The sequence below is a fragment of the Phaethon aethereus genome (assembly GCF_964289735.1).
Source record: "Phaethon aethereus genome assembly, chromosome: 1".
In the NCBI taxonomy this organism is placed as follows: Eukaryota; Metazoa; Chordata; class Aves; order Phaethontiformes; family Phaethontidae; genus Phaethon; species Phaethon aethereus.
In genome coordinates this window covers 149,937,844-149,958,711 of record NC_138575.1, presented here as the reverse complement: position 1 = coordinate 149,958,711, position 20,868 = coordinate 149,937,844, and the positions used below count along the sequence as shown (strand labels likewise).

Sequence of the window (20,868 nt, the reverse complement as noted above, 5' to 3'; positions counted from 1 at the left end):
GCTTGAAAGTATCTGCTTATGCTATTGGATATTTAAATTCAACCATTCCCTTCAGTACTCTTATTTTAAATATTACTGAATGCAAAGATCTGTAAGGCTAGGTGACTAATTATTATTGAATTTGTATTCTCCAGCAAGGGATCATATTTGCTGTGAAGGCTTTCAGCAAAAGTCAGTGAAGCACTGACACCTTACGTAGCTTCTGTTCTAAATCCAGACCTAAAGGAGCGCTGCCACGGATCTAAGATATAGGCCAAAGCTATATGCACAGGCTGATATCTGCAACATGAGTTCCCATGCTATGTTTTTCTTTCAGAAGGCTTATTTTCTGCTTGTTTGTGCAGAAGCAATTTAGCAGGCAATATATGAGCACTGCACTCCCAAGAGATAACAGTCACTCAGGAGTTCACTTTTTAAAAAGAGATATTGCACATGTCCCAAATATTTTCATGCTATTTTAGCTTTATGGGGCACAAGATTGATTTCCTATTCTATTTACCTGTTGTATTTTACATGATAGATATGTTATTTTATTATAGTAGGTTGCAATAAGAGATGCTTACTTATCTCTCAGCTGATAATGACTCCAATGTCCACATATGTCTTCAATACCAGCCTTTAAGTGATCCATCAACTAGAGAAACAAACATGAAAAAATTTTAAGTGGTCATTATGAAAAAATAATGTCACTGTAAATACACAATTGTTGACAGGATTTTGAGATTTTTTTAATTGGGAAATGTGAGTTAATTCTGAAAGTATCTGCATTTCTCTGAAAATCAAGGCAAAGATCCCACTGTGGCAGCTCCTATGCTTGGCTGCAGTGGCAATATTTTGATGGAGGTGACAGGTCTGTCAGTCTGCTATCATCTCACCATCACTCAGCAACATATAGGTGCAAGTAAAGGACTATGTCCAATGGAAGGTGATACTGAGCATCCAAATTGCCTGGTCCTCTTTGTCTACTAAGACCAAAAACTAAATTCTTGGTTCTGTCAATCAAGTTTCCCTTTTGTATGTGTGACTGTCCTGAGACGGACACAGGGCCAGATACCCTAAACCATTGCTTTGACTGACAAGTCCTATGAGGATTTTGCAAACTGTCATGAGACTGGTAAGTTTATCACTGCTAACTACCAGGTTTTTCACTTTTGTGTGTTTCTAGCATTATAGAAACAGACAGAAAAATGGCCAATTCTTACATACATATTGTTATAAGTGGTGCTTTTAAAACATAAATTCCTTTCCAAGTTAAGTGTAAAGGTTGAAACAGTAAGAATTAAATGCACTTCAAATTCAAATCAGTTGAGATGCTCTAATTTTGCAGAGTCTCTGCTTATGTTTAATTTTAAAGCACAATGTTTCTGTTAATTTCAAATATATTCCCTATTGTGAAAATGAAAGAATGTACGTATATTTTGTATAATGTTGTTAAGTCAGTTTAAGCAGCTTTCTGTTATTTCATGTAGTGGTAATTTGAGAGCTAAAGCAAATGTTTGAGAGGTGAAAAGATCATTATTCAGAATAATTTGAAACGAAATTTGCAGACCAATGTTTCAACTCATTTCAGTTCAATAAAGCTTGATTAAAGACTTTTAAGGTCAGTGTGTCTAGAAACAGTCAAAAGATGGCAAAAAAGACATCTGACAAAACTAGCTGGGAAAGATGACGAGTGTATTTTGTAAACGCTAGCGTTATGTTTCCTTCCTCCCACAGTCACAAGGATCAAGAACTAAGGGCCCTGCTACACCGTGACACTTGTGGTACGATATTATAATATGACAATCACTATGAATATAAATTAGAAAATTATGCCTAGGATTTCCTCCAAATGTTGTTAAAAGGATTCAGTGTCCAAAGCCACTGGATGCCAGTGCTACTAAATGCTTCCCTCTGTTCAGCTCCTTTGGAATACACCTTCGTCTTCTCCTTTTTAGGATACCAGCTACTGATATAAAAAAACTTACTCGCACATGAATTTCTTCGTTGATAGACTCCTTTTTGTTGGTCTTCTTAACATCTAGATATCTGACTAATGGTCCAATTGTGATTCCCTGCGTTTGGAACAATGAGTTGAAATGTTAATTATGTTTTAGAAAAAAAAACAGAAAGAAAGCAAAAAGATTTAATTTTAATCAATTAGGAAAGCTGTGTCTTAGACACAAGAATGACCTATTACTTTTATGGAGAGCTACAGAAGAGGATTAAAACTCAAAAATTTAAAAAAAATTGCACACCTTTTTTTTTAAAGTGAGCTTGTATTTGTCGACATGTTTTAACTGTGTAAAGTAACTGACTCATTGCTAGACTTCTTCAAAATAACACTCACTTGAAAGAAAGCATTACCTTTATGATGTTCTTACAATCCTGAAGCCTCTTACTTCAACATTTTCAGAATTAAATATTTTGGCTTTTTTTTTTCACTTAGAAACCATTTTCAGCTGTTCCAAACTCTTTACTGCACTACTACAATGTAGCTTTTAAAAAGGGGAAATAGAAACAAAATGATTTTTCCTGAAACATTCTGGTGGAATTGAAGTGCTTAACCACAAGTGTGTAGTGCCCCATTGGCACCCTAGAGTATGGGAAAATACAAAACATGGGATGCAAGACCTCTAGAAGATCCAGTTCTTCCAGCTACCGCAAGGCACAGGTTTTCAATACCGACTTTCTGAAAAAGTTATTTAGTAATACCTAAAAAGCCCTGAAAGGGTAATTACACAGTGCAGTGCTAAATCAGACCATAAAATATGGTAGCTTGTCCTAGTTCAAGAGTGAATTCAATGCACTCTTCACTATGAAGCTTTCAGTCACCTCTATTACATGAAAGCAATACATGAAGAAATATACTTACTTGGATGAAGACAGTGAAATATATAACTACAAGAGTAGCAGTAATGAACAATTTTTTTCTTGGGAAGAGATTTGCTGGAAGCAAGAATGCAAGAGAGAAGCTGCTGGCTCCTCGAAGGCCACTGTAGGAAATAATCAGTTGGTCTTTGAAGGTGAAGGGATAAGTTCGGAACTTGTTACTGATGTAGAAGAGAGCAAATACACCTAGGAAGGGAAAAAAACACAACTGTTATTAATCAAGGAGAAAAAGAAAATATTTAACGCAAAACAACCTCTTGTCTCGGGCAGCTGTTGACAGACCTTTCTTTTCAATTCTGGGTTCTCGGAGCTTCTCTTCGACCAACTGCTGAATCTGTTTTGTGTGAAATAATCTTCTAGAAAAGACTGTGGTTCCTAAATGCTTCAGGATTTAAATTCTCTTATGTTGTTTAGAAGTGAGATTAAGGGAAATCATTTACTTTCTATATTCATGTTGCACAGTTCTTCTCTGAAGTGTTCTGGAGACAAGACAAACCGCTGGATGAGAGTTTTTCCTGTGCATTCCCTTGCAATGTTTCCTGCTTTCTGCACAGTATCTGCCCAAAGTGTTTGGACAGTGCTTTACCAACAAGTCCTGTGGACAGGTTCACTGAAAGGCAAAGAGTAATAGCATTTTCATTTTTAATCCTCTGGTTTGTCATGTCTCTAATTTTCTGTTTATTTCTCAAATTTCATTTTGCTTTTAATAAAAGTTAAAATTAATCAGACAGCCTGCAGCTTTTCTTTATAGAGTGCATTTAATGATTTGCTTGATTTTCTCTTAATCTTCTTCATCTTCCATACAAAATATATATCCTATGTTTTGTGTTGAAACTGTTACATAACTGAAGTAAAAGCTGGCAAATGCTGGTAATTACTGGTTTTATTTTACACAACTTTCACTGATAAACTCAGTGGATTATTATAGATAAGGCCAGTTGCAGTATTCTGTTACGTAGGTTGCTGGATACCACTTCATATAAGACCTTTTTTGGCTACTTATAACTATGCTAGACATCAGCTACCCAGACTCAAACTGCGTATGTGAGGTATCGCCCTCAGGCCAATTCTCTTTACTTTATTCAAGCTTCAGAGAAAATGATATAGTGGAAAAATGATTTAGTGGAAAATATTTTGGCCTTCCTCTGGAAAGCTCTAACACTCCCCTTGGTGTTTGAAACAAGGATGGACATGTGACAGCAAAATAGCTTTTTTTATCAGGAGAGCATTTTTTCTGTCTTGATTGGAAGGATATTCCAATACAGACTCCAAAAGTAAGCCTTTAAAAACTGAGCTACCATGCTTGGTCCAGGATTAGCAAGAAAATATTTATTTACTTTCTTTTTGCTGTAAACCCACAAGAATCATATCACCTCTACTGTTGAGTACTTGTGTCATCCCTATATAATAGAGCTGTTCAGATGCACATACTTGAACCTTCACAGGTTTCCTCTTTCCTGTTCTTCCTCTGGTTAAATGTCTTCCTCCAGGGCTTCCAGGCTTAAAAGTCAAAGGTCTTGAAATATGTATGGGCTTTGAGGGTCAAGCCAACATCTTCCTCCTGCTCTAGTATTCTTTTTTGACTGAGGGATAAGCCACCTGAGAGATTTAAGAAATAGCACCTTAATCTCAGATGTTTGATGCCAACACTTAGCTGGTCCCAAATGTTAGACTCAGAGTACTGTAGGCTGGAAAGAACCCTTAGAGGTCATGTAGTCCAAGCCCCTACTCAAAGCAGAGCTAATCAGATCAAGTTGCTCAAAGCTCTAGTCAAGTCTTGAATACCTTTAAGAAGGGAGAGCTGGGCCACTGTTACAATATTGGATCACCCTCATGGTAAGAAATGAGTTCCTACTGTCTAATCAGAATTTCCCATATTCCAGCTTGTGTCTGTTGCTTCTTGTCCTATTGCTGTGCACCTCTGAGAAGGGTCTGGCTCCATCTTCTCCCTCTTCTCTGGTGGGGTACTTGTAGAAATTAATAAGGTTTCTCTTGTGCTGTGTCTTCCCCAGACTAGTAAGCAGATCTGCTTACTAATCTCCAAGCTTGTACTGGTACATGGAGTTATTTCAACCCACATGTAAGTCCTTGCATGTGCTTTTCTTGAACTTCATGAGCTTTCTGTCAGCTCATTTCTCCAGCCTGTCCAAGTCCCTTTGAATGGAAGTCATCCAGAATACTGACTGCTCCCTGCAATTTGGTGTCAGCTACAAACTTGCTCAGTGTGCACTCCATTCCATCTTCCAGGTCATTAATGAAGACACTGAAACAATATTTGTCCCTGTACTGAGCCCTGAGGCATGCCATTAGCCACCAGCTAGACCAGTATTTTGAGCTCAGTGGTCCAGCCAATTCACCTCCCACATTATCAACCAAATCAACTAGCCAAAATCTACTCTTTGAAGTCCAGGGTTGTAATTCTGCTGTTTTGTCGGCTGCTCACTCCTCTCAGGATCTTAGCATCCACAGTCTCATGGTCACTGCAGTTAAGACTGCCCTCAGTCTTCACATCTTCAGCCATTTCTTCCTCCTTTGTGAGTAGTAGAGAAGACAAAGCATATTCTCCAGTTGATTCATCAACCAGTCTCCAGCAGCTATCATCTGCTTTTTCCTCTCAACCCCTTTTTACCTTCCCCTTTAGGGCATAGCTGGCCCTGATGAATCTTGTTCCTCCTCAATAATGTAGCCGATGATGCAGGGCCAATGCCCAGAGCTCAAGCCTGGGCTCTGTTTGTAAAGGGAACACAGACAAGGGATGAAGGCTAGAGGAGGTGGTGGCAGGTGGCCAATGTAGATTTCTGCCCCACAGGATACTCCAGAGAAGCCCCCTTTCATTATAAATGAAGCATGAGGGAACTAACCTACTGACTTACTTAGCCAAGGTAGGCACCTAAATTTCATCCCTCAGAATGTCTCCTCCAAGGCCACCTGATGCAATATTTTGCCATCTCATTTTCTTTAAAAATATAAATTCCTCTGAAAAATCCTACTGAAATTCAAAAAGAATGTTATTAAGATGATCCATTCAGGCACTCAGAAGTTAAAAAATGTCAGAAAGAAGGTTGCCTGTATAAGCTTTTTTTTTGACCCTCTCATGTATACTATGTCTGAAACATCTTTCATTACAAAAACATCATTCACTCATATTTTTAACTAAATTTAAGTGACAAATAACAGTGGCTGAGTAGGCTGTGTTCCATAATTCATCACCTCTCCAGGAGTAAATGTGTTTGCTTTCTGTTGCAGTGGTTGTAACTTAACCTGATGCAGAGTATTCAGGTTCAAAAAAAGGACGGCATAATTCATGGGCAACAGGTCCAAAGACCTTTATATAGCATAAGCAAGGATTGTACACTCTCACATCCCTGACACAGGGACTGTAGATGCTGAGGTGAACAGACCTCGGAAAGTGTCCAGGCTTGCAAGCCTTTCCTAATTAGCATCTCCTGCAGGCTCTGTTGAAGGCACCGCTAGAAGGTTGGTCTAACCCAGTAGGTCACTCTTTCTTTTCTTATGTCAGCTAGAGTGTTTGGCTGGGTGGTACTAGTAGATGAGGGAGAAGATGGCAATGTGTTGCCCCTCTGCTTCCACAGTTGCAGTAATTTGTCTAACAGGCACAAAAGCAGCCCATATGAGAAATCTTCCACGACTGCTACTACCTCCAGAACACCACCAGCCTTCTTATTCCTTCTCCTTTTTCAAAGTTACTGTCAATCCATCCTGGACATTAGGAGAAGATGAGAAATTGTGTCCCACAGCTCATGGTACATCATCAATAAACTGTCCTGCCCATGCTGGAGGAATCCCAGTCTCACAGCTTAGGGAGTAGGAGACCTCGCAGGAATGGGTAGATACTGTGTGTAGAAACGGAGTAATTTCAAACAGGCACTCTTTTCCAGAAGTTTAAAACTTCACTTGTGAGGAGCAGTAGCATAGCGTGGTTGGCCTAGACATGGTATAAAGAAGGCAATGGATTCCCTGCTCAGTTATCTATCAGTGCTAATTTTTGCCTTCCCTCCTTTTTCAATGCCTCCGGCACTCCTGACCCAGGATCTGTAGTGTTATAACATCAGAAGTGTGGCGGTGTACATTATCTAATTAGTAAGTTAATTACAGTGTGCGATGAAATCATTATGAAGTCCAGTTACCCAAGGGCATGTAGTTAACTAAGATATAAATACCTATATATGAATAATCATGGTAATATTTTAATTTTGCTTAAATTATTCCATTCCCACCTAATCATAAAGTCTGTGCTTGAAGACTGGCATTCAAATTTTTGGGGGCTTCCCCCCACTTTTTCCCCATGTGTAGATTTGTGAAATTAACTTGTCAGTAACATAAGCCTAGCAAATTCCTTATTAAAGTGGTTATGCCAGTCTGCACGGACTTTTCTAACATACCTTCGTTCCAAAGGGTTTCTCTCAGAGGTGCAGAGCAGGTTGCCTGCAAAAGCTGACTTACTCAGTGTCCGCCAAATGAAGCAGAAGAGCAGAGTGAAGCAAATGAAGGCCCAGTTCCACTCGTGGTTTTTCCCAACTGTAGACACCCCCATGAACACGAAAATCAGGGTCTCACTGACGCTGCTTAGCATCTTCATGAAATATTTTATTGTGGTATAGGAATTCTGGGAAACATTCTCCTCCACATATTTTTTCATTGTCACTGCACATGCTGTCATCCTGTACCACACAAAACATCAAAGATCAGCCACAACCTGTTTTCCTTTTCATTTAAGAGCAACCTCAAGCCTTCATTACTTGCACTCTCCATCACCAGCCTCTGACCCTCCTAATATCAAGAAGCATCTTATTTCTTCAGTAAAGTTAGCTATCTCATTAGATAGAAGAGCATCTTACTTCAGGTTACAAATCCATTTTGCATACAGGAAAAAGGAAGCAAACCAGTCAGCCTTCCTGACGAGGAAGTGAGGGTATCATGTTCCAGTTCAAAGTCCATTTTATCTTGAATGCCTAACACACAGCCACTGAGCACCAAATATTTGACTCTCAAACAAAGGGTAAGTCAGTTTTGTACCAGCCTACAAATGGATCAGTTAGAGGGACATAACCTGCCTCTTAGTGATCATCTCTTTTTCTCTTTTGAGGTGGTGGTGGGAGAATGTGGTGGTAATCTTATGGCGGAGCCAAAGTTTAGCAGATCAGGGTAAGCTTCAGCGACTGTCCTCCCACAGCAGCCCATTGCTGTACAGCATTCAGTTATCCTACAGAGGTGTCCTTCCTGCCTTTTGGTTACCCAGGGTGTGGGGAATGTGCCTAAGGAAGCAAGGGGATGCTTTCCACCTCTTCACTGCTAGTGAAGACTAGAGCCTGCTTCAGAAGCATCAGCAGCCACCCAGCACAGATGCTGGTAACACTCACATGGAGCAGGAGCCTTTGAGCATCCCTACTGAAGTGGGTTTCCTCTTCCCCCCTTCATTTTCCATAATCATAGGTAATAGATATATTGAGTGCTATGTTAGTAACATATTCCATCATCTATCTAGTTTCTACCGATATTATTTTAGTCTTTGGGGGCTTCTTGTGATGATATTTTTCCAAACTTGTGAATTCAGAGAACGCTGACTGTTCATTAAATAAAACTTCATATAGTTGCTGCTCATTTAATTTCTACTGAAAAAATCTCAAGAGCATTCTGGTGGAGCTGAGACATTTAGCAGGTCCAAGGACACTCTAAGACAAGGCCATTAGGCATTAATGTTTAATGCTGTTGACTTTCAGACACACATGCATAATAGACTTTCATGATCCAAGTGAAAAATGAATGAATTCCTCAATAATTCAGAAGGATGACAATAAGTTCCCATCTCTAAAATAAGCAATAATTTCCTTAATGAAGCAGTAAGAATAATAAATCCCAATTATATTAATGTTCTTTTATTACTAATAGTTTCAGCACTCTAATGAACATAAGAAGCAAAAGAAATAGAGCGCTATATAGTCTAGTGTAATGAATAGGCAGGGAAGTAGTATTTTGGGCAGTGCAGGTAGGAGAGGGTCTATGCGGTATTAGTGCTCACTACACAGTAGTTCTAACCCTGCTGAACTGAAGCCGCCAGTCACCTCAATCAGACCAAATGTGTTGGATATGCAAAACATAGTACAAGACTCATCTGCTTAGTCTAATTGCTCAGAAAAACATATCTATCTCCTGTATATCTACTTATTTAACATGGTTAAATATTCAAATACTGCTTCCCAAGGCTATTCCGCAAAGATTGTTTTTACAAAGCCAGTTCTGCTTTGAAGCTGAACAAATTGGGGTTGTTCAGCCTGGGCAACAGAAGGCTCTGGGGAGACCTTATTGCAGCCTGCCAGGACTTAAAAGGGGCTTATAAGAAAGATGGGGACTGACTTTTTACCAGGGCCTGCTGCAATAGAACAAGGGATAATGGTTTTAAAATGAAAGAGGGTAGATTTAGACTAGATATAAGGAGGAAATTTTTCACAGTGAGGGTGGTGAAACACTGGCCCAGGTTGCCCAGAGAGGTGGTAGATGCCCCATCCCTGGCAACATTCAAGGTCAGGTTGGATGGGGCTCTGAGCAACCTGGTCTAGTTGAAGATGTCCCTGCTCATTGCAGGGAGGTTGGACTAAATGGCCTTTAAAAGTCCCTTCCAACCCAAACCATTCTGTGAATCTGTGAAATGAAGGTGATGGGTGGAGCTGAGTAAATGCACCTGTCTGGACATCAACAGTCACACTCTTGTATTTGTTAGGTTCAAACCAATTTGTCCTCAATAAAGAGAACTCCTTCCTGGAGCACCAAGGCCCACAAGAGCTGGCATGCAAGCTCAGAGCCAACACAGGCCATGCAAGGCTGCTGCCACCCGCCAGCTGGGCACTGAGCCTGCCGCAGCCAGCAGCAGCTCTAGCCGGAGCATTTACCACCATCAGGTTCCCATTTCTTTACACTTTACCCTGCTGAGGGGCTGTTTGCCCTATCTTTGAAATTCACCTACTAGCAGTTTTCTCGTAAAGTCTCTCACTTTCTCCCCCATTTCCTTCCTTTTTCTTCCGACTCCTTTCCTGCCACCATCCTCTTTCCTTCCCACAATACTCATCCTCTCCGCAGTCACAGAGGTCGATAGACCTGCCAGCTTTCTCTCTGCAGCGGGCACCCATGCCATCACAGCGCTTTAAGGAAGCAGCCCCCAGCGTTACAGCAGTATCAAACTATCCTGGTCACATCAAAACATGATTGTCAATATCTATATACATGAGTATATGAATGCATATGTGCTTGATGTTCTCGGTTGCCTGTTTTTGCCCAATCTCAGTTCCAGTGATACTGATGAAATGTAATGTAATTCCAGTAAATTGTGTTAGAGCTGATGTTCACAGCTGTATCCAAAAGGAAGAACTCAGAAGTTCTTTATGATGTTTTCCATACTCGCTACTTTTCATCTCTCTTGTAATCTGATAGTGATGCTGCTTAGAAAGAAATACAGATACACAGATCTATTATCAGATCGTTCCCTCATTCTGCTGATCTTGCCAGAGGCAGCAGACAGATGGTGGCAGCACTTGATATTTTACCCACAGCTTGCAGAACTTTTTCCAATGGGCAAAAATCTGAAGAAAAATTCAGAGCAGATACGCACTCCTCAGTAGTACATCTATGCCTATGCTACCTGTGGGTTTGCTTTTCCTATTTACCACTGCATTTTACAGATCCCTTAGAAGCCATCCACTGCAGATGTCTGGGCCAGAGACTGAAAATGCCTGTATTATACCAACCTCGAGCAAACCACCTCCTCACAACGATGCCACTTCCCTCGAGAGGGCACCCAAAAAGCCATATGGGATACTCACGCCAAAATGCCTGAGATGTAAAGGGTTTCAGCAGACAAGTATGACAGGTAGCTGAACATGAAGACCAGCAGAGGTTCGATAGCAGAAACGTTGTGGGTGAATCGAGTCATGAGCGCTGAAACAAATCCAAAGACGATGCCGAACAATATGCCACCCAGCCCCACCACGAAGAAGCGAGCGAAGCCAGCAAAGACATCGATGGATTCAATTTCTTCGTACCTGTGCATCTGGGTGAAGGCGATGAAGATGTTATATAAAACCTACGCATGAAAATAAGGAGATAGCAGTCAGGCATCTTTCAGCACCTGGCAGGATTACTCATTTCATAGTGGGAGGGGGTGTATATATGACTGAAATTGCTTTATACAGCTCAGCAAAGTAATAGTTGAAAGCTCAGCTGGTTCTTAACAAGTCTCAGAATTAGGGGTCTGTTAAGTGCCCTGAAAAACAGGAAAAAAAAGAAGGGTAGATGGTTATGTAATAAGAGTAAAACTCTGGGGGATCAAATGCAATTGAAGTAACTGAAAAGTACTGTTTTGTTTTCTGAAGGTAAAGTTAATTTTTGGTCTTTGTAACAGATATTGAAAGCCCAGCTGAATACCTTGCCAACCCCAGGCTCTCCCCTCCATGTTCTCTTTTTGACTCAGGATGGGGCAGGGCTGTGAATAAGAATCACACTTTTTATTTAAATCCCATTTACATTGTCTGTATGATCAGTAGACTGGACACACTTCATTAGATGGTCTCTGGACTGTTAAATGCTTTTCAATAGTATTTGTTGCATAAAAATCCTGAGACATCACTGGGAATGGGAAAGGAAGCAGGAGAGGGAAGGGAAGGCAAGGCAAGGCAAGGCAAGGCAAGGGAAAATGATAGCCTCAGTTTCATAATGTCTCTATCTAGATAAATACAGCCTCTCTATCCTCACATGCTTTGGGTTTGATGCCACTTCTCCTCCTTCCCCAGAACTCTGTGACAATCTCAATGTGGGAACCAAAAGCTGTGGCACTCTAAATGGCCTAAAGACTCTTCACGAATGTATTTTGACTAGAAAGCTTGAAATGAAAAAAAATACAAAGAAAACAATGTCAGATTAGAAGAAAGATTGAATTTGCTATATTATATAATTTGGTCTGTAAAGATAATTTCATTTAGTTCAGAGCAGGTAAGTTTACCATACTTCTATTATCAATACTTTTCTTCTGCAGAAATTTGTGATGGAAAGTCTTCAGTATATTCCACTTTCATCCATCTTTTAGAAACAAATAGAAAGTTTCCACAGTAATGAGTGGTGTAGTAATAAAAGGATCTTAGAGGTTGCTGACAGTCAGTTAACATTAAGTCCTGCCAGATCCGTTTACAGGGAGTGTAACACATGAAAGTGACCTTTCAGTTTTGAAGAGAATTTGGAGCTCTCCAAAACTGTTGCACCAAAGCATTAGTTCAAAAATGCAAAACGGACCAAAATAATTTGCCTTATCTTGTCTTCTTTGGTCTTTCTTCTTCACACAGTTAACTCCAGAAGGCTATTAAGAAGATTAAAGCAGATATTTGCAGGTAGAAGAGTCAAGCTCATTAGTATAATAATTATTCCCCAGCTACTGTCTAATCTTAAATTGCTGCTGGGAATATATGACCTTGAGCTGTCACACAGCCTGTTCTCCAGGAGGCTCGTTGCTAATATCCCTGGCAGACAGCAAAGCATAACAAGATGTTTCATGTGAGAAAATACTCAGAGCTGCTTTTTCCTGATGACTTTGTATAAAATTAGGCTCTTCAGTGCCAGACAAGGAAAAGACGGTACATATCTTCGCAGTAAGTAAACCTTACTGTACTTACAATACAGCTTTTAATTACAAAGCCTGTTTTCTCTCTGTTCCCCCTTTCTTGCAGACTTCAACCTCTTTCTAAGACTTGTAGTGCTTTATTAATGATACCAAGGCATGAATCTATGCTGACTTATGAAAAAAGCAAATTATCCTCAGCAAATGGCTTAGTTTTTATCTCTTATTCTAGTTCCTAAAGTGTCTATGTGATACAACTGAATTGGCATTAAAATGGAAACTGTGGAAATATGACATAATTTTAATTTTTTTGCAACACGCTTTGTGGGAGTAAACTGTTCTGTACAACACCCTGCACTGCGTCATACAGGTAAGGCTCCAGTGACTGCTGCTTGGCTAAGTTACATTGCAGGGTTTATGCCAGTAAATGGAGTATTGTAATTCTTTATACGGCAGAAAAGCCTGAATCAGCTTAGGATGCCCTTGTTCACTCAAAAAGGAGGGATGGAATGATAGTTGGCCTCATTTAACAGCTCTGAGAATGTCATGCTTTGGGTTTTTTGGAGGGGACATTACCATGTAGTGGTGTACCACTGGCTGGCTGTTAGAAGAGAAAGCGTGACACTGTCACCCTCAGGGGATCTCCCTGGGGTCTGGTCCCTGTTCCAGATGTCTATATGATTAAACATTGCACATGCCATCCACATCAGAAGCACTGGAAAAAAGATTTTCAAGTGACTGCCTTGAGCACCAACACAGGCAGTCTTCGTAACTCTTTCCACCCTGATAACTCTGACTACATGCACTTAATTTTACTCTAAACACAGTGGGTCAACTTCAACAGGAGGAGCAGAGCGTATCCCATCTCCATCCTCCTTGCTACCACCCTTACACCCCAGTGGTTGAAGCCTTCCTCAGCAATATCAGAGGTAAATTCAAATCCCCTCAAATAAAGAAATTAATTTTGCTTGGGTCTTGATCATGCAGTAGATTTCTTTAACAGCTCTGCTACTGCTCACAAGGAAGAGAGGGCACCATTAGAGAAAATAGGTACTGCCACTTCATTTTGACCACAGCATGATGCATAGGTGTCCTCAGTGTTTCTAAAATCAAGCTTCAAAGATGAAGTAGTCTGTTTCCTGATGCACACAGGTGCTCAGCTCCTGTTGAGACAGAAATGGTCTATGTATATGCAGAAGCAGAGCTTCGGATGCCTGAAACACTTTGCAGCACAGTCTCCCACCTGTGTTCACGTTTGAATGAAATCTGCACTGGATTTACCAACATCACTGTTTTGAACAGGGCTTTGAAACTCCACTAATGTATGATACATGCTAGGACCAGTCCTGTTGCTGTCTGTGCTGTTCTGATGCTAACAGTCCTCTCAGAAGCAACTGGGAAAAGAAGCAATTAATAGGACCTGGAGCCTTCTTGTTCCATCCATGGACATGACCCTACTGAGGAGAATGGGAAAAGGTACAAATGAGTTAAAAGGGTAAATTATCCACTTTTGTCCCAATCCCTTAAGTCAAAGGCGTAACTCCTAAATCATCATTCTAATTCCACAGTGTGTTATTTTGTGAGATTTTTATACCAAGACATTGAACTAAATATAGAAGAGGGAGCTATTGTTGCCTTAAATGTAATACACAAGTTCAGCAAAATTCATACCAGTTTTTCCTGCTGGGGCAAAAAATGTTCAAGCTGATAAAGACTGTAGATAACCAGGGGATATTTGTATTTAAAGAATCAAAAAAATATGTATGCTTAATATATCTTGGTGATATTATCTTTTTAAACACATAGAGTTAACTGAAAGGAAACTGTTAAGAGAGAAATGGGGAGGAAATGGTAAGATAAGACACCTGAGATAAAAAGTTTTAAAGCCTTTAAAAAAACAAGTGGGGTATCAGAGAGGAGAAAGCCATCTGTTGGGCTCCATCCAGGTGACAAACATTTCAGTCTTCTCAAACATGAAGCCAGGTAGAGATTTTGAAAACTTGAATGCCCAGAAAAAGGGTGAGAGGTGGCTGATGCAGAGATGCATCCGCAGGAGCTGACAAACTGACTGCAACACAGCTGCTGTGAGAAGAGCCCCGAAGATGAGGGTGCAAGGGGCAAAGGGAATTCGCAGTGGTGTAGCCAACACTCCCCATGTATAGCCCTTTCAACTCTTTTGCTAACACACCTAGTGCTGCTGAGGAGTGCCTAAATACCACTGTTTTTAAAGGCTTTCTCTCACTACACATTTATGCTGTAACGGGATCCTGACTGAAAGCTCATGTAAATACCGACACGAGTTGGACCCACATCATAAATAACAGCTGGGAGCGAAGGCAAGGCAAGTAGAGAGCCAGTCAAAAAAAGGATGAAACAAGGTCTTTCAGAATGAGCATGAAGAGGTATTACTTTTTGAGGTCTGCATTTGAAGGAACCAAAAAGACAAGTGGAATTGATAGATGCATTGGGGATTTTTTTGTTAGAACTGTAACGCATAAGCAGTTTGCATATAAATTTAAGTAACACTTGTCCCTTAGTTCTACATCAGCCCTACATCTCTGATTCACCAAGAGGAAGGATTTATGATCAGTAGACTGTGGCTACAAGAAATCACTTCATTCCTTTTCCTTTTCATAACTGCACTTCTCCCATGAAGCCTTTCAGCAATGAACTCTGTACAGATTTTACAAGTCCGAGTTGTGCTGTGCCTCATATATAACAGTATCTGGGTAGTTTTTATGTGTTTTAGATTCCTGTGATTTAAATTCTGTAAAGATCTTATCTAGTAAAACTCCTTAACCTGCAGTTAACTTGCAGCACATGAGCAGCCCTCTTGGTTTCTGAGCAATGAATTTCCTGCTTGAAATTTCTTCCTTGAAAAACATGCATATTCTAAGTGTTTTTGTCAATTATGGTTTACAGTTAGAATTTCAGGTTGCTCCAAGTTTTAGTAGAACTAACGAGAAAAGGGGAAAAGTATTAGCAAAAGGAGCTCCATAAAAACACTCTTTTCTTATTCAAAAACAAACAAAAATCCCCAACCAAAACCAAAAAACAACAAACAAAATCTCTCTTATTGCAGAAGCATTGTTTCTGGACACTTGAGATGAGACAGCCAAGAAAGGTGAACATTTGTCAGATGTCAGTTTTTTACTGATAGAAACAGAGTTACACAAAGTTATTAGTGGCTTTTGGAATTCCTGTCTAAGGTCTCTGGGGAACTTCCTAGAAGGGGCTGGAGGAAAGAGTGTGGCCTCCAGAGGTTGTCCACATCTGCCTTTTTTTTTATTTTTTGCAGAGGGTTCTCTAAGGCATGTGACAAGGCAGCGTCTCCTGTATTGCTACTCCTGCTGCCTTCAGTCTTTAAGCAGTACAGTTTTCTATTTATTTGCTTGCATGATGTCAAGAACATTCCTAGGTCTTACATTGATCCTACCAGCAAAATCATCTGTAGCTTATCCATTCACTTCAGTAAATGCAAGAGCAAGATGTGATGTCTAATGTGTATGCTTTGCTCTTCCAGCAGCTCTAAAATAATGTTTTTGAAAGATTTAATAGAAGATGTAATCTTTACATATATTAACATTACTTGTGTGTAATAGAGTGGAGTATCCATAACATAAATAATGTATCTAGGATCTCCTTAGAGCTGCTCTCGTCCTGTGCCCAATAACCCTACGAGCCACAAGAGCACAAAGAGGACAAGGAGTGGATAGAAACTCACCACAGTTATGCCATCATTTAGCAATGACTCTCCAAAGATCATCATGTGAAGCTGCTCATTAACGGAGGCTTCTTCAAAAACTACGAGAGCTGCCACAGGATCCACAGCAGAAATCATGCTGCCAAAGAGCAGGTTCTGTAGCAGGTTCAGGTCGGTCAGGCCAAAGGCTTCAATCTGGCAGAGTCCGTAGAGGGAGAGGCCAATCCCAAATGAGTTCAGCAGAGATCCCAGCACAGACCACCACAGGATGGACCCAAAGTTTTCAAAAAATGGGCGAGTTGGCATGAAATAACCCTCCTCCAGGACAATGGGAGGAAGGAGATACAAGAAGTAAATACTTGTGTTCATCACTGGTGGAGATTTGTGATCAGAAGCAAAGATGATTGCTCCTACTAGTGCTCCAATGGCAATCAGGATGCAGCTTTCAGGCATGAGTCTTGGTAATCGATGATAGATATGGAAACCTTGAATAAAACATTAGCGTATTATTCAAGTTTAAATTAACCTGAAGTCAGACAGATGCTTTGCCTGCCTTTGAATACTTTGTCTTCAGACAGACAAGTTTTGCTCTTAGGATTATGAATGTAATAACAGGCAGTACTGTTCCCTTCAAAATTAAACATTCCCAGACTTGCATCACTAAAGCAGGGGAAGAGTTTGGCCATGAATCTCTCTCTTCCCGCTCCCCAGGTCTCGATTTCTACGCAAGTGTGCCTGAGTCTAAGCTCCACTTCTAGGAATGCAGAAACCTCTTTGAAAAGGTACTCCACAATTTGGAAAGAAAATATTCTTCAAGAACCCTTGTTGCCCAACCGCTACTGCCAAACCTCTGAGGCACAGTATTGTCCCTCCATCTCAGAGACCCGCATCCCTGGCTGCTGGTTGAAGGCAGCTCCCCCCCAGTGCTGAGGAGGGTCCCTGGCTGCAGAGCTGCTGCTGGATTTGGGCTGACCAGGAACCTGGAGAAGCCTAAGGGAGCAGGGAGCAGCTCAGATGCCACGGTCTGCTCAGCTCTCTCCACTTCCAGCACTCCCCTGAAACATTGCATGGACTTCAGGTGATCCGCAGGCAGAGGGAGTGAGAATTCACCACCAACAAAATTTCCAAAGCAGCAGAAATCAAGCCACAGTAACATAAGGCTTTGTACAAGTTGATTAACCTTGCTTTTCTGGGAAAATTGCCGTTCCTACATAAGGTAAACAACATTTTGTAAAGAACCTTATGAGTTAGTTTACTGAAACAACAGGAGTGATTTCAGCAGAGCTGAGACAACTACCAGCAGCCATCAAATATCTGAGAAAAATATCTCCTGAGGGATTTTTTTTTCCTCTCTAGAATAAAGGCTGAGTCTACACTAGCAAATTAAGCAGGCCAAAGACTTTTCCAAGCAGAAAGGATCAACTTGCATCCATACAGCCAGATTCTCTGCCCTACCCCAGCAAGAACTGGTCATACCCAAACTGACAGTGGGAACAGGACCTGCAGTCTGCCCGGGCACTGCCTGAGAGAAGGCTTGTTGACGTGGGCCAGAGCTGAGAAGGAGCAGACCAACACTGATGTCCTACGGACAGCCACACACAGCTTCTTGACAGGGTGCTTGTTAGTTTACAAGCCAAGCAGAGAAAGGGCTACACTTACCATCTAAATGTTGTGGATATGAACCTCTTCCTGTCCGCCCTGATGTACCACTACCGCAACTGCGTTCATATAATTCTTCCCATTTGACACGAATACTGATACCAATCCTAGAATAATCTCTTGCAATGGCTCATCTAGTCCTTATATCAGGAACTGTGTAATCACATTGCGAATGAGAGGTGCCTCTACTAGAAATGTGAGGAATTTTTCTGAATTTACAAGAATGAGAATAAGGTAGACTAAGAAACCTATAAATCCAATGGCTGTGTCTTCCATGCCTGAAGCTAAGTCAGTCTTCATCCCATAACTCTAGAAGCTCATACCATGACTGCATTTCTGTGACCCTCAAATGAACAATGTTCAAAAGTAAAGGAAATGAAAAATATTTTTATGAGATTTTAAATACTTTATTTAGGAGACTATTTATTTTTACCAAAAAGTATGTTAAGATCATAAGTCTACTCACCTTCTTTTTTAATTAAAAAAATAATGTTTAAGTCTTCTTTCTTATTCTTACAGAATAGGGGGATCGTTTTGCCTTTCAAGATCTCAGAAATGTTTCCCACTCTGAAATCTTGAAATCCAGAAAGAAGATAATACCTGAATAAAACACTGAAAGTTTTTAACGGTTTGGAAATCTTCTTCCGTGGGTAACCATATTATTCAGACTAATGCTTTCTTACAAGTAGATTTGAAGTCAGCAGCTCCACAGTTTTCATCAAAAATAATATTATTTGAAAACTCCCAGCTAAGGAACAGGTCTGCTTAGGAGGCATTGCACAGTTCTTCTAAAGTATCTATTTCTTGCTCAAATCAAGAATATTGAGTCAATGTCCCACATGGCAAGTCCTGTGCGTTTATGGATGGTGAATAAAGCAATTGATCAACATGCTAACACACTCTGCTGATGCCATAACAACAAATTTGATTTGTGAAAACTTTTATTATTATTTTAACAGTGAAGAATTGGATTGAGATCATCAGCTATTATGAAACTGGCAAATCATGGTCAGTGGTAACACCTACCAGCCTGTTTTATACTAATGTTTGAAAATTCCATGGAAAGATCAAAAGGACGGGGACATCACATGTGTGCAGCTCCTCACATTATTTCCATCTTCTTCATTTATTTGTTATTGCTGCATTAATTCTGAATGGTCAAAATACTTTGAGCCCAGCCATGCAAAGATGTAAGACACATGGTGAACCATTTTTGCTATGTTAATTGCAGTCCCTACTTCTCCACGAGTTGTCTTTCTTCATTCAGATACCTACACGGAGCTCCAATAGAGGCTAGATGCATTGGTATGTACTCAAAAGGCATACTTACCTTACATCTCTGATGACCTACACCCTCTTAGACTCTCAGTCTCTCTCCTCTGGCATTACTTTCTGAGCAAGTTTCAACAGCAAACATGCAAAACAAAGACTCATAGGGAAATGTTTCTTGTTATTCGCACAATGGAAACAAACTTCCCACTTTTCTCCACCAAATTCAATACCCTTGAAGTCTGGTGTTACTGTTTTCTACAGCTAAGGCAGGTTGTAAATTCTGATATCTCGTGATGTTTAAATACTAGAAAAAGGGATGGACAGCACTGTGTGGAGCAGCTCCATTGCTATTCACTAGCATAGACAACCCAAGAGATATGAGGGTTAGAGATCATGTATTTACTTCAGTAAACTGGAAGCATTCAGGGGTGGAATTTTGTCATTGTCATGGTAATGAACACACCTGTTCTTCTGAGGGCAGAAGCTGTGAAAACAATCCCAGCTACAAAAATGCATGGAAGATACTTGGTTACATGGTACATTTTTAACTTCTTGCTGAGGTAGGAGGACCCAAGATCCCATTTTCTACTTACCTATTTTTGCAAGAGAGGCAAGGAGGATCCAAAGAGTAACTTCATAGGGAATTTGCACATAGTCATAGTCCACTGTGAAAACGTGTAGCCTTGTATCTTGTGAAGAGCCAACAGCACTCCCGTGATCAGATTCATACTGAGGCAAGAAACTCTTGCTCAGGTTGGGCTCATCCACATCAGCAGCAGCAGAACAGCACACCAGACTTGACAGTGACAGCAACCAGTTCAAAAGCTTTGCATGTGCAAGCCCCATGTCTGGGGCTCTGTGACTATTTTATTACAGATATAGCATATAGTGGGTGCATGAAGGTATGCAACACTCACTCCTGTTGATTTGCGCTGCTCGTAGCCACGGCCGCTTCTTCCTCAGGGCTGCTTCATTTGCCTGTTAGAGGTCATTTTGAAAGCCCTAATGTGCCTGTCCTGTTCCTTGTGTTACAGATGGACCTGGAGGTTGTATGAAGATACCGGTTCTGCAGGTTCCTCCGACCCAGGTAAACCTTGGCCACAGCATCACCTTGTTAAGGAATAAAAAGCCCTTTCCAATTACGTTATTTATCCAGCTGCTCAGATTTTTTTTCCACTGTCAAAAAAAGAAAAAAAAAAAAGGCTGCAACGTGCACCATTCGGGCAGCAAGCGCAGCACGAGTAAACAGCACCAGGTGGGAGAGATGGTGGCACCCTGGGCAGGCAGGAGAGCTCGCTCCATACCTTCCTCTCCTGCCCTCAGTCCCCGTCTGCCTCCCCAGTGCCACTGGCACCTCGGGTACCGCACTTGGCACTGCTGGCTGGTCCTGTCTCACCGGGTAACAGAACTACTTGGTGTGTAAATAAACGGATTCTGCAGGGCTTACGGTAAGGACATCTGGTGGAGGACCACGCAAATTACGTTCTTGTTTAGAAATGCGTTCTCTCTCTTAAATGCGTATATGTAACTTAAGACATTATAACAACAGAAAGAGGAAGGTCTGAGTCACATCACGTGCCTAAAACTGTATCTTGACTTGTCTTGTATTTGCCATTTGTTTTACTTATGCCAGCAAGACATTTACTGGGCAACCCCATTATCCTCCTCCAACACGACATTCATCTCTATGGAACACTTTTTTACACTCTCAGCCTCTTCTCTCCTCCACTAAACCCAACATGTT

The 20,868-nt window shown here is 40.8% G+C and overlaps 1 protein-coding gene across 1 annotated transcript in view; it reads right to left on the bottom strand.

The window, feature by feature from the left end:
• The window catches only part of SLC9A4 (solute carrier family 9 member A4), a gene marked incomplete at its 3' end in the record, with an annotated part of 36,560 nt that extends 16,602 nt beyond the window's left edge, over positions 1–19,958 (bottom strand). The window contains exons 1-7 of the mRNA XM_081996396.1: positions 19,718–19,958; positions 16,215–16,678; positions 10,707–10,966; positions 7,336–7,553; positions 2,855–3,057; positions 1,968–2,054; positions 564–634 (exon numbers count right to left, since the gene is read on the bottom strand). Of these exons, the coding sequence (XP_081852522.1) occupies positions 564–634; positions 1,968–2,054; positions 2,855–3,057; positions 7,336–7,553; positions 10,707–10,966; positions 16,215–16,646 (1,271 nt within the window). The 5' untranslated portion in view covers positions 16,647–16,678; positions 19,718–19,958. The remainder of the gene's footprint in view (positions 1–563; positions 635–1,967; positions 2,055–2,854; positions 3,058–7,335; positions 7,554–10,706; positions 10,967–16,214; positions 16,679–19,717) is intronic.
• Between the last annotated feature and the right edge of the window lie 910 nt (positions 19,959–20,868).